This window comes from Mandrillus leucophaeus, unplaced genomic scaffold (genome assembly GCF_000951045.1).
Source record: "Mandrillus leucophaeus isolate KB7577 unplaced genomic scaffold, Mleu.le_1.0 Scaffold1838, whole genome shotgun sequence".
NCBI lineage: Eukaryota > Metazoa > Chordata > Mammalia > Primates > Cercopithecidae > Mandrillus > Mandrillus leucophaeus.
In genome coordinates, this window is record NW_012101852.1 from 6,134 (window position 1) to 21,112 (window position 14,979).

General features: G+C 36.0%; 1 protein-coding gene across 1 annotated transcript in view; it reads right to left on the bottom strand.

Annotated features, from left to right (window-relative positions):
- Positions 1–1,515: 1,515 nt before the first annotated feature.
- SYT10 (synaptotagmin X) overlaps positions 1,516–14,979 on the bottom strand; it is a 70,667-nt gene continuing 57,203 nt past the window's right edge. The window contains exons 4-7 of the mRNA XM_011977769.1: positions 11,654–11,774; positions 8,845–9,016; positions 6,302–6,431; positions 1,516–3,441 (exon numbers count right to left, since the gene is read on the bottom strand). Of these exons, the coding sequence (XP_011833159.1) occupies positions 3,370–3,441; positions 6,302–6,431; positions 8,845–9,016; positions 11,654–11,774 (495 nt within the window). The 3' untranslated portion in view covers positions 1,516–3,369. The remainder of the gene's footprint in view (positions 3,442–6,301; positions 6,432–8,844; positions 9,017–11,653; positions 11,775–14,979) is intronic.

A 14,979-nucleotide genomic window follows, 5' to 3' on the forward strand; every position in this document is an offset into this window, starting at 1 on the left:
ATATACATTCTTAAATAATTTCAAGTACTCTTTTTGAAGAGCTAAAGAAATTACCACATGTTCAATGTTAAGATTTCGTGTCCCTTCATTTGTAATAGTCTTTGGCTCTTTTGGTAACTGATCCTCAAATAAGGTATATTTTGTTTTATGGATAGTGAAAGTTGACCACAGGGTTGGAAGTTTGGCTTTTTCAATTTTGCAGTAATTAATCATTAAATGAATTCTTTAGGAGATTGATACCTCTATACTGAGTTGCAAAAATTTATAATAATAAACATCAGAGGAGAATAAACACAGTTGGGAATATCAATGAATTATCACCACCAAATAGGTTCAAATATATTTGCTTTTATTTATCAAAAACCTGAGTCAGTATTGATCAGTTGTGATCTCCCTGCAGTAACTACAACGTGCACACACTTCCCAAAACTGCATAAGAAAGTGAGTGCTTGGCTCTGCTTTCCTGTCTTTATTCCCCTAGCACTAGTCTTAATGATATTTGTTGCTGAACTGTGAATATATTCAATATGGAAATGTTTACATGTTAAATGAAGTATCAGAAACACAGGGTTGGCCTGACAAAAACAATTTTTGGGAAAAATATTATTAGGAAACCAGTGTGAAAAAAACCATGTTTTGAGTTTTATGAAAAGATATACTCCACAAACATGAATGTTCTTTTCATATTCAATTTCCTCATCCCCGTGATTGCCTGGTGAATCAGGTAAAAACAACAACACATCCCTCCCCTAAAACTAAAAAGAATATCAGTGTTGTTATGCTAATGAATCAATCCTTACTCTTTTTTTCCCTAGACTTGTATTTGGTAAGTCCCTGAAGAAGTCCCTGAAATTAGATATTCATTATATACCTGAACTGCAACTTCATAATGTGTCAGTACTGTCATTAAAATGTGATGTCCCACACAAATGAGAGGAGATTTGTAATATCAACCTTATTTTAAATACTGAAACTAAAAATATTTCATCTTCACTTACAAGCAGAAAGATGGTAAGTTATGTGTATATGAATGTGTGGGCTGTAGAGAGTGAGGGTGTGTTGTGTTAAAAGTGTTAGGATTACATTTTAATAATATGAACTGTCATTTTTAACAATCATGCCTTATTAATCTGAGCATAAACCGACCTCCTGAATTACATGAAAGATCAGTTGTGGTGAATTTCCTCTTCTTAATCTCTTTCTCAGGATTAACACATATCCTTGCATGATGAGTTTATTCTAACTTCAAGGAAACATTTAAAAAATTAGTTTAAAAACTTATTTTAATCTACAATTCCCATATTAGAGTCTTCTGATTGGCCAATGGGTTCACATTTTTTCATCACAAGCATTGGCTTTTTCTCCTTAGGAAGTAAAGAAAAGCGAGTTTCTAAGAATCAACAAAAAGTCCTTCAAATATGTTTTTGGGTGAAAAGAATTATACTCACTTAGGAAATGTAATTGTTAATTTACTTTAAGCTTCAGTTATATCTAGTAATAAAACAATTGTCTCCAAAAATGTCATTCTATTAATAGTATAACTTTGTCTTCCCATTTGAAAAGTTTTATTTCCCAATAAAACAAATAATTTCAAAATGCAAGTGTCATCTTTCATTTTACCTATAGCAAATAATCCTTTTAGGCTTGACAAGGTAGCCAAGTGTTTCCAAACAGCTTTCTTCTATTATTTTAAATGAGAAAATGTTAGCTAGGAGTACCTGTTTTCCCTTAGGGTGGTATAAGCATTCTTGAAAAATCTGAGGCAGAACTATGTTTGCCTTTAAAATGTTAATGTGAAAAATATTTACCTCTTAATTAATAGTAATGCCATCACTACAAGAGATGTCAACAAAATGTTAATGCTTTTAAAACTTTTTTTAATACTTAGAAACAATGGGATTTTACAAAAATAAAAATTTCATAACCGCTGATAAAATTTTCTCATCCAGGTAAATATGTTTTTATTTTCTTGCCTTTTTTTAAAAAACCATCAATTTTGAAATAAGCTTGAAATATATACTATCCATACCACACATCTCAAAAGTAAGGTTGGGGTAATTTAGTATAGATACTTTCCAACAGGGCCTGAAAATGGGACAAAATATGTTGACCTGATTTAAAAGAAAGTTCTGTTTTGTAAAAACATTTGCATAGGTTTTACATGTAGTGGCCTGAACCTTGATCCTTATGAAGGCAAATGCCTTTCATGCAAGGACTGGAGGCCTGGGCCTTTAGAATTAATGTGTTTATTATTATTAAGCGTTGAAGGTGTATTATTAATATTTATGGTATATTTCTATATTTTGCTGAAAATAAATCATCTTTTCTTTATGAAAGTACCCAATTCCAACGATTAGCTTCTGACTGGGTTTAAGAGTCACCATTACTGTGTACAATCTAAACGATGATGAACACAGACAGTGTTGTTGTTCCTTTGGTGTCTGTCAGTACAGTCTATCAGAAATACAGGATCTATATGATAGCTTCAAGTCACAAAAAATACATGTCACAGTACTTGAGAACCTTACAAACACTTAAAAAATGAACTTCTGATTCTGTTCACTTAGAAATACTAATGCTACATTTGAGGTGAAGATTATTAGAATTAAAAAAAATCAGTTAAACAGTGCAACAGATATTTAAGCTAATGTTACAGTAAAACAGTATAAAATGGTAGCCACAATGGCTCAGCCTCCATTTTTCAGCCAATAAGCATTACTTCTTAAATTTATATTCAAAATGATTCTTTAAATTTACAGCTTTGTCTGTGTGTTTTAAAGAACAAGCTTGAGAGACAAAGTTTTGAGTTTAGCAGAGCCAAACCTCACCAAGAAAGTAATTTTCTGGGAATGTAAGAAAGTATTATCAGATAAGTAACATTAATTTGATTGTGCAAGGATTTGTTGTGTAAGTTAAGTTCAAAATCTGCTTTTAAGTTTATATAGAACCACATGCACAATTAGAAATGAACACAGTGTAACAAAATCAAACCCATACATATGTGACATCTGCTACTTTATACAATAGCAGCATAAACTATATTTAATTTTAGATAAATATGAACTGTTTAAAAAACCATTTCTTTGCTTATGTAAACAATTACAACACAGTAAAACACTCTGTGCTAACAGGCATTTGACGCGAAGGATAAAATGCCTTATGCAACTAAGGACTATATGTATTCAAGTAAAATGTATTGATGTTCAAAGTTAAAAAATCAACAATAAAAGTAAATAAAAAAGTGCACATCAAGTTCGTTGATTACTATGGATATATTTTAAATGAGGAAATCAAACCTTCCACTTTTTTTTCTGATTCAATGAGCACATGATCCTAGGTTCTTAATATCATGGTCTTATTTTGGAGGCATTATGGTGTGGAAGGTGGTTTAGGAGAAGGGCAGGATCCTTGACTATCAAAACTGGTAGCCCGGCCAGGTAACTGAAAGACAATAATTTCATAACATATGATCTAGTACAGAAACAGAATACAGTGGTTAATCATTGCTCCCTTTTAGTAGTGAATATTCAACCATAATATGTGAATCTCTGAAGAAAAGAAATACATAACTCCCTTTGCCCTTCAGAACTTACCTTCTCTGCTACCATGAAGGGACATGGATGTCTCATAGAATGTAGGCAGAGCATGGTACACAGACGTACATGGAGCAGCCCTGTGTAGACAACTATTTAAAACTGCAGAATAATTTCAAATTTTACAACGGGTTTTAGCTTTTTTCTACAAAAAATAAATGGTTTACTTTAGTAAAGTAAAGCCCGGCTAATTTTCGTATTTTTAGTAGAGACAGGGTTTCACCATGTTGGCCAGGCTGGTTTACTTTAGTGAGTGGCAATTTCTAGGAAAGAGCAGTAAGAGACTAAACACAAGAGAACTGAAGTAAACACAAGATACTGCATTCCACTTGCTCTAAGGCAGGAGGTGATCATGGAGGCAGTTAATGAGATGAGAACTGCATTTGGCAGATGGGAGCCCCAAGTGACAGAGATACTTTCGCACAATCCTTAAATGCCTGTGTGTATTTAAAAAGTTTAATTACAACAAAATGAATGATTATCTAGATAAGAGGAACCCGATTTTCTTTTTCTTTTCTTTTTTTTTGAGATGGAGTCTCACTCTTGTCGCCCAGGCTGGAGTGCAGTGGTGTATCTTGGCTCACTGCAACCTCTGCCTCCTTGGGTTAAGTGATTCTCCTGTGTCAGCATCCCAAGTAGCTTGGATTACAGGCACCTGCCACCAAGCCTGGTTAATTTTTGTATTTTTAGTAGAGACGGGGTTTCACCATGTTGGCCAGGCTGGTCTTGAACTCCTGACCTCAAGCGATACACGCGCCTTGGCCTCCCAAAGTGCTGGGATTATAGGCATGAGCCACTGCGACGGTGGAGGAACCCAATTTTCTACATGATACTTTAGTCTTTGTTGTACCAATGGACACAACTCTCGAATAACTCTTCCCTTCTCATATTTATGCCTTCTGTGACAACAACATATATAATTACATACTTATTTTTCTTATAATGCACAATCCAGCTAGTTCTTAGGTCCCTAGTCCATATATTCTGTTTGACCAATGAATATAGAAACAGGGGTTAAAAGGAGCTATTTTGCTGGAGAATGTATATTTACACAATCTTGTTCTCAATAACTATCTGGGATCTTTTTCTGATGACTATATTGTAGCTTATCTTCCTGTATATTCTATTATGACAAAAAAAGTGTCCACACGTTCCCAAACACAAATATGTGCCTATTACAGAATCCCCCTTCATCAGAGAAATGTAAAGCTGCTTATTAAGCACTAATAAATAATTACTATGCCTTGGTCATAAAGCACCTTTCTCTCATTCCTTAAGAGTTCTTGCTCACATTATCTCATTTCTCCCTGCATCATCCCTGCGCAGCCTGTAGAGGCATGCAGTTCTATTTTTGTGAAACATGGAGAGGTGTAGTTGGAGGCAGAGTAGACAGCCTGCTCAGAAGTAGACAGCCAGAGAAACAAAATTAGAATCCACCTCTCCACTCAGAGTGAGTTCCTGCCCAACATGGCTTTACTCTCCTTTTTAGATTTTTAGAATTAATGTTCACTTTTCACACGAAAAGATGAGAATTAGGAAAAGAATACTAATCATACAATAAGCAGTAAAGTGTACTTTAGGCAACATTCACCGTTTGAAACCAATAATAACTTTCTAAGATGTGAGCTACTCAGAGAAGACACGTCTATACTTATGAAGTTCTAGGGGAAAACACCAAGTGACTGGGTATCTCTCTCTCTCTGTGTGTGTGTGTGTGTGTGTGTAGATGCATTTGTGTGTGTGTGTGTGTCTATCTTTTATGATTTATACTGAATTATGAAGTCAGATAAAGACTTGACACATTCACATATAAACAGATACTGACGACGACAGTTCACCTGTGTGAACATGCAATGCTCATTCGGTGTTCATCCTATTTCCCTTACAATGGCCTTAGTAACACAGCCGAGGTCGCGTTTTTTTGTGACCAAACTGAGATTAGAACCTGGTCCCACTGATACTTAGTCAATTATACTGCACAGTCTCTCCCATTCAATCCAGTCCCTAGTGCTGGAACAGGAAGCACTAAGCACTTAATATTCAGCATTTCTTTAGTTTTACTCTGAGTTTACCACTATTTCAGAGTCAGAGCAGAAACACAGAGGGTAAAGCAACTTGCCTGAGGTTTTACAATAAGTAGTCACACAGCAGAGCCAAGCCTTGAACTCGACTAAACTGACACCTCAATATTTTTAAAACCTGTGGGCAGTTTTAGTTCCTGATCAGAGTTGAGGGAGACATATCTTTCCCGTTACGCAGAAAAGTTATATTAGGTGACAGCACTTTTATTTAGGGATTGTGGAAAACTCTGGGTAAGGTGACTGTTTCTTACAGAAGAGAAGGACAAAAATGCAGTTTCCAGTTAGTAATAAACTTACTAGATTGCTCCAGCCTTCACAGATGTAAGTTTTCAGACTATGCAAAAACAAAAAACAAAAAACAAAAAACAAAAAACAAAAAACTTGCAAATGGCTTACTGTCCAAAAGAATACGAAGCCCAGAAAATGTAGTGTTTTTTAAAATCCAAGAAGGCACACAGAACTTTGCATATTAAATGTTACAGAATGTGGGACAAAAGCAAGAACAATCTTTTCTATTTTTTTTAACCAGGATGAATACATAAAATATCAGATAAAGGTTAGCAGATAAATACTATTTAAGTAAAAGAGACAACAAAAAGAGCAGATGTAAGGAACTCACAAACTTACCTCCAGCAAGGGGTGCCAGTGTGTTATTGGTTTTCGATGATAGGCCAGCATTTCATTCCAGTGGTCTCGCCCAAGACCCTCAGCATCCAGTCCTGTTCTGCACACTCCTATGACCTCATTGTGTCCTACCCTATGATTTGTGGAATATTATACTTTCATTTCCAACATTCAAAGATAAAGGGAGCTTCACAAATCTTAGTAGAATTTTAAACATATGATTAAAACATTAGATTCTGTAATTTTGCAGATTATACTACTTCAGACCGAAAGAAATCTCTTAAGTAAATCAACATTTACTAAACAGTATCAACATTCAAAAAATGAATGTGTATAAGAGGCACACACAAACCATTTCAGTGCTTTGTAGTTTAAGCACATTTCATCATAATAAAAATGGCATGAATGAGAAATACCAGTAGGTCTTCAGCTATATGAGTGTCTTTCTTGCAAACAGTCTTATTTAATATAAGTGATGTGAAGCAAATCTTGTTCTTTCCATGAGGCTTAATGTTCTATAACGATGTTTAGATTTCTCACCAAGAAATACAGTACCAATTTTCTTTAATTGGCTCTAAATGATATGTCAGTGTGTTACCACTTGTATTACAATTAAATAGGGCAGGATTATGTTCAGTTGCATGACATGTGATTTATTTTTGCATAACAGAAAACATACTGGACAACATTTGTGTTTTCTACTCAGGTCCTGCTTTCACAGCAATGAATCAAGATGATAATAATAACAGTTAATATTTTTGAGAGCTTATTATGTGTCAGTGTTCTAAGTAGTTTAAATGTACTGACCCACTTAATTCTCCCACCATGACCATGAATATCATTATTATCATTCTCTCGTTTTACAAATAAACTAAATGCCCAGAAGGTTAGGAGCTGGCCTGACTTTACACACTTAGTAAGAGGCAGAGAGAGGAGCTGAATCAAATGAGTTGTTGACTGAAGAGCACATGTGGTTAAGCTGCTTCTCAAGAATGGAATGTCATTGGAAGGAGCTTTCAATTTTGACAGACATCTCCAAAGATATTTTTGAGATGATTTTAGAACAATTTCATTACCTTTTCCCCCATCACTGATGTAGATATATATATGTAGTATTATTTTCTTTAATATGAAATTTCCCCAACAAGCATGTTTTTAGGTACAAAAATTTTGTCTTCCTGTGCATATCATGTTAGCATCCATTTCCATAAAACTGCCCAAGTGACAAATGCTCAGTTGCATCCACCTGCACTTACTGCTGTGAGAAATCAATGGGGGTAACTGGCAAAGCAGAATGGGGCTCCTGACAAAAACATCTGCAGCTTTTTTGGGTTTGAAATTCCAACTACTTCAAGAGTTCTCTCTCTTTCTAAATAGTAGTCACAAGTGAACTTTTTAAAAATTATACATTTTTTTAAAATTATAATTTAAATTTTAAATTATAAATGTTCTAATAGATGGTGCTTGCAAATGTTATTTTTCAGTGTTTTTTCCCCCTAGCTCTAAGCCAGAGCTGAGCACATTAATTTCTCTCAGTTATAGGGTCCTGGTGATGATACTATAAAATGGACACTTCGTGTTTGTTTGTGTGTTTTAGAACAAAATAAATGTACTAAGCTACTCTTTATGCGCTGATAATTTTGTAGGTTAAAAACATAAGCATTCATTTCCAAAAATTGTATAAATCTAAAAGGCAAAATAATAAGAGGAAGTATACAGTAAGGCCCAAATAAGAGACACAAACTGTTGATAGGACAAGAGTTCAGAGGAAGAAGAGGATTGGGCAACAAAGCAAGACTTACAGAGGTGCTGACATAAGCAAGGATGTGGGGTGTTGATGGGGCAAGATACACGAAGCTGGAGGACAGTCCAGGCAACGGGGAGAGTGGGAGGGCAAAGGTAAGAGCTGCAGTGGGAAGGATCTTCAGAGCTGCATAGGGGAGGCTGCAATGTTTTCGTGAAAGCAGGAGTGACTCAAACTGTGTGATCTGGAAGCACTATCCATAAAGCAATGCTTTAAGATTAATGTGAAGGCATCAAAGCTGTATCCTTATGGCTACTATTCACTTTCCACTCTTATTCCTCATTGTTTACAGTTCTATAGGATGCTTAAGTTTTACAAAGGGGAGAAGTGATTCTCAAAGTGATTATGTAACATGTCCTCTCATGCAGCTAGTTAATGAGAGAGCTCGGGTAAGCACCATGATATTCATATTCCAGACTAGTTGGTAAAACAAATTCTGTTGATTATAATCTCTGTTGTTACTGTAAAAAGACTCCACAATAGTGCTTTCCTGAATATGTTCTACATCACTTCTGGACCCATTCTTTCACCAGTCCCAGGTGAATTTTAATTTAAAGATGACTTCTTTTGGAAATGAAAATCCAGAACTCTAACACAGAAAACAACGAATTTTGAAGGAATCAATATTCCCTCCTCCAATTTAAATTAAAACTGTTGTAGCAGTAAATGACCTGAAAAGCTGAGTTTGGCTTGTGCATGACTACACGTGGCTGCCGTTCAGTGAGTAGAGAGATACACATACCTATCATAATCCATGACTGCAATGGAGAGGCTGACCTGGTCCACGTTCTCTGGAGGGATGTCAAAAATAATGGCCTCATTGTACACAGGGTTTAGAGTGTTTTTCTTTGTAGTTGTTTTCCTCTTTTTTAATCTTCGACCTTCACACATCAGGGACACTTTGACATAAGGATCTAGGAATAAGAAGATAACTTTATTAGAATAAAAGTAGTAGTCCAAAGTATAAATAAAACTGCAGTTTATTTTTACTAAATAAGACATACAGTACTAAGGCCTATGTTAAGACCTTTAGTATTACCAATTTTAAATTTGTCTCCAAAAAAATAATAATTCTAGTAAGGTTAGTTTCTTTCAAAATGGTCTAGAGTAAGAAGATCAAAACTTGGGAAAGACTTAGCAACACTGTACCTAGACAGAGATCACAATAAGCAGCAATTAGAGAGCAAAAAATATACTTGGAATTTCCTTCAAGTACTGGAAAAGGACCTAAAATTAAAAATATCATTTGCTTAATAAGGAACTTCGATTGAAAAAAATGACACTTAAAGTGATTTATTGCATGCACAGCAGGAAATGATAAAAAAGGGGATATTTGGTTTAAAGATGGCCACACAGGAAGAAGTCTCCTGATACGACATTGTCTACATCATGCCAATTACAGGAGAAAAATTTAGTTAGGCTACATTTTTATAGGCCAAAGGGAGCAGATAATTGTTAACAAGTTCTGCTACAGCTGACTTGATATCTCTCCTATTACCCTTACCATCTTAAATTGTAAAACTGCTAAAGTATTATAGAAGACTGTATGATGGTTATACAAAATTTCCAACAAGCCTTACTTTTGCATCTTCTATTCAAAGCAGGTATGGTTTTGGGAGGTGATATTGACATTGGGTTGAGCACACTAGATAGTTAAACAATCAATGTCTGCTATCTTATTTTTTTTTCATTCTGACCATCCTCTACCTGTAGCACCAATATTTCTTTTTCCCTATTTCCACAGTAATACATTTTATTTCCATAGAATAAACCAAAATGATGACAATATTAATCTATTTGAGCATGTGAATGCTTCTTAAACTCTTGAAATATGTATCTGTATATTTCCAAAGCATTCCCATCAAGAAACAAGGTATTCGTGGCTGGAAATGGGGTATATAGAGGAAAACAAGATAACAGGGTAATGTTAGTCTCTGTTTCCTATTTACTTTTAAATTTTTAAATAACAGGAAGTACATCCTAAGGAGAAGCTCATTTCTGTGATACAGCTTTGTGTTTGAGCCCACAGGCCTAGGCCTTCTAATGAACAATGGGAATGAGAGGCATGGATTACCCTTTGTAACTCCCATCACGTCTCCGACTGCATTTCTCTGCTTGTGACAAGGATAATTTACTGGCTCTTTAGTTGATTCACAAGCCTGTTGTGAGGATTAATGAGGAGGTGCTCTCAAAGCAAGCGCTTCTCTGATGAAAAGTTTCATATAAGTAAAATGTAATCTTGCACTTAATTATAACTTTGATGCTGTTTTCTTGTCTCAAAATTTGATCTCTTTTCATACACGGTAAAAAAGAGTAGAATAAACAATTTGCAGAGTACACTGTTTATCTTAAATTCTTCAACATTTACTGACCGAAGACTTTTTCACCAAAATTAATGTAGAATTTACTTGTTGTTCTACTTTCACATACACACTATGTATTGCAAATTTTAAAAAATGAACATCATGACATAGTTCAAAAATCCATGATATACAATAAGTAGTCTCGCTCCCATTTGTCTTCATCCCTCTTCATCCCTTAGTTTTTGTATATCACTTCAGTATTTTTAATACAGATATTAGCAATATGAATATATATATTCCAAATTTCCCCATTCCTACACAGAAGGGTGCATAATATTCATGTTAATATTTTACCTCTTTTTAAAAATCCACTTGTACATCCTGGAGCTATTTCCACACTAGAACTTATAGTTCCCTGATGTTTTTTGTGATGCAAATTTAGATTTTGTTGTTGTTCTGCAAAACCACAAATTATAGATCTTCCCCAAATGTCATCCTTTATTTCCACCCCTATTTCTTATTTCTGTTTAATACAACAAATGCCTACCAGTCTCCCTACTCTTCGCTTATCATTTTTCTTCCACAGAGTTGTGCCAGTGCTTATGTATTAAATTCTAAATAATTACCCAGAACTGCAGTGAATTAAATAAAGGGATGAAGAAACACGATGTGTCTTTATCTTTTTATTAGAGTTAGCACAAGAGGCATTTCCTTCAAGAATTTCTTTCAGAATCTTCAAGAAGCATTGATTTATTTTATTATTTATTTCAGACACTAGAGATGCACACATTTTTAGTTAGGTGGCAAAAATGCAAATGCAAATGATGGTCGTGGAACATGGTTATTTCTCTGCAGATCAGGTGAGGGGAATAAGTTCAGACTAAAATATATCTTCACATGGCCTCACTCACCACTTAAAGCCTAAGAATCTTCCTTTATAAACAACTGACTAGCTGAAAGTAGGGGAGTAGATGGTAAATTACGTATTTTTGAGACAGTACTAAATTGGTAGAGGAAGAAATAGAAACCAGAACCCAAATTCACATCTATTTGATAACATCTTTTAAAAATTTCATATTGATAATGTAAATAAAAGAGATGAATTGGAACATTTAAATTTGTAATCTTGCTTTTTCTTTTGTAGTACCCCATTATAGACAAATAATTCAACAGTCATGTATCATTTTAGATACATGAAATATTTCATTGGGGATTGTGCTCTTGGTCCTATGGCCATTGTGTACATACCTGATGAGCCAGTAATATCCATCGCCTTCAGATTTCTGCACTTAATGACTGTCAATGTCATACGCCCTGCCGTCGGCAAGTAACAAAGGGAAAACATGATTTCACCCAGGTCTACGCTTTCCTAGAAAGGCAATCGGAATGTTAGCAATTTCAAACACTGAAGGGTGAAAACAAAAAATAATGAAAGATATTGAATACAAAATCACTTTAGTAGAATACTGGAGTGTCATTTTAAATTGTTTTGTTGAGGATAATACAGATAACATTGCAAGAAAGCTATTCTGAATGCAGTAAGCAAAATGATTGTATCCCAGCTGCTTATTTGCTATCTCCACTTGTATTTACAACAAGAATCTCAAACTTAACATAGTCAAAACCAGACTACTGATCCCACCCATGCCCCATCATCTTCCAAAACTGATTCTCCTGTTAGCGTTTCCACAATCAACAAATGGCATCACGATTCACCCAAAGGCTGAAGCCGAAAACTCAGTAGTGACTATCATTCTTTTACCCTCACCCCTATGAGCAACCTATGGGTAAGTCCTATCTACACTATCTACAAAATACATCCCAAACCAGTGACTTTCTTTTCGGCTCTATTACTGCCATTCAAGCCACCATCAGTGCTTGCCAGGATTACTTCACTAGCCTCGAAAACAAAACTCTCATTCCAGAAGTTAATCTTCACACAGCAAAGTGAACATTTATGAAATGCAAATCTCTTGCTTAAAACTCTCTAAGGGATCACAACTGTAGTGGAATAAAATCCAAACTCCTTACTTCGGCATATAAGTGGAATAACTTCAAGTCCTGGTGTGCCTGGGACATTCCTGGTTCATACCTATTATTATGGGGGTAATTATTAAGAACATCCCCATCCACATTTGTTTTTTGAGACAGAGTCTCGCTCTGTTGCCCAGGCTGAAGTGCAGTGGTATGACGAGTGATTCTCCTGTCTCAGCCACCTAAGTAGCTGGGATTACAGGCATGTGACACCACGCCTGGCTAGTTTTTGTATTTTTAGTTTCGACTGTTGGCCAGTCTGCTCTCAAACTCTTGACCTCAAGTGATGTGCCCACCTCAACCTCCCAATCTGTCCACACTTAAATATGTCTTTGTGTGGCTAATACATTAGAACGTCACACATAAGGTTTATGTCTTCCGGGCCCTACCTTTCTCTCTAATATTTTCTCATTCCTCTCCCCTCCAAGGTCTGATGCAGACACAAATGTCTGTCTGTGTGTGTGTGTGTATGTATGTGTGTTACTCAAACAAATGAAGTTTGTTCCTGCTTTGGGGCCTCTGTTTGTTTTTTTCCCTTTGACTAGCACTTCTTTCTCTTAAATCTTTATATGGCTGACTTCTTACCATGCAGAAGTCAATTCAAACAGCATTTCTGTACTGGGGCCTTCCCCCATCATTCATTCTGAGACTGCACACCCTTCATATCCTATACTCACCCCACTCCCAGACCCTTCACATACTTTTGGTAGTACTTATTGTCCGATATCATCTTTTAAATTCTTTTTTGTTTGTTTCCCTGACTTTCACATATAACACCCAGGACAGCAGGGTTCTTGGCTGTCTTACTTTCTACAACGTACTGAAAAGTATGGTGCATAGCTGGTACATACCAGTACATATTTTTTGAAGAACTGAATATATTATTTAATTAATCTGGATAAAACCTGACCTGTTTTGTTTCATTTTTATAAAGCAGAACGGTCCACAGTACCCTGATGTCGACTTATACGTGGTCTTTTACTGCATAGATGGTGGACAAATGAAAATGAATGTGACAATGGACAATTTAGGATGCCCCGTAAAGAGCTGTTTACAGGATTCAATGAAATCATGCCTGGGAAGAAATTCGTGGCAGGTTTACTTTTGAGGGAAATGACTTGCTGATTATGCACCCAGGTCCACAGAGCTGGGGTCTTAAACTTTTTTCATGATACACTATTAACATCTATTGGGCTTACTCATATAGCTCAGGTTCTGATTTACATGATTCTCATTTCTTTATTCATGGTCTAGAAGTTGGAGAGACCGGTAATTCAGAGAAATAACTCTAATTAAATTTGTGTTTGCCCCCAGTTTTCGACTTTCTAAAAAGTGAGATCCTGGGAAATTCAATTAAGTTGTTAATCTCCAAAATTTCATTTTCAAATTGAGAAAAACACCCACTTCACAAGGGTTGTAAGCATTAAAGGAGATAATGTAAATAAAGCATAAGGCATTTTATACAGTGTTTGGCATGTGATAAGGAATGATGTTTTCTTTACTACTGGATTGCTAGCACATAGAGCAGTGTCTTACATATATCAGGAATTCAGTAAGTACCGGATAAATGAAAAGCTTAATAATGGAAGTGATTATTATTTTGCAAGAATATTAGCAAACAAAAACTAATTTGAAAGAAAGGTATATCCAACTGGATATCCTTTGGGCTAGTGGATTGCTGTAGACCAAAAATCCCATAGAAAAGCATTGAGGAAAAACAGGAAGAGCACAACCTCCTGCTGAAGAAGGAACATCCTCCTCCTTCTAACCTTTTTTTTTTTTTTTTTGAGACAGGGACTCTCACTCTGTCGCCCAGGCTGGAGGGCAGTAGTGCAACCATGGCTCATGGCAGCCTCAATCTCTCTAGCTCAGGGCATCCTCCCACCATAGCCTAGCTGGGATTACAGGCATGTGCCACCAAGCCCGGCTAATTTTGGTATTTTTTTATAGAGACAGGGTTTTCCCATGTTGGCCAGGCTGGTCTTGAACTCCTGGGCTCAAACGATCCACCTGCCTTGGCTTCCCAAAGTATCGGGGTTATAGGGGTGAGTTACAGTGCCCAGCCACCATCTAACAATTTTTGAGCATTATTTGCCAGGCGCAGTGGTAGGTGCTACAGACGCCAAGATGGACATGGCATGGTTCGGCCCTTGGAGGTCTCAGTCGAGAAGGAAGTGAGTAGGCTAAAGGGCTAAGAAAATATGTCTGAATGCCATTTTTATCTGTTGATTCTCTCCTTGTTTCTCTTTCTGCTTCTTCGTCCAAGTGTTTCTTCAGGCTCACTCTAAGGGGTTAAATTTTCCGCCTGACAGCCATTCCCCTTTCCCTCATTGGGTATGTCTCTTTTCAGTTACTATAAATAAGTGTAGGCATATTTTGTTGCCAGCTGGTCAAATAAATGATCTCTTAATGAATGTAGATCATGACACCAAGTTCTACTGAGAAACATGGTGGGGGTGGTAATGGAGAAGCCAGAAACAAAAAAACAGGAGACATATCTCAGGCAAGAAATGCTTAGATTCCAATAGGATACAAACCAC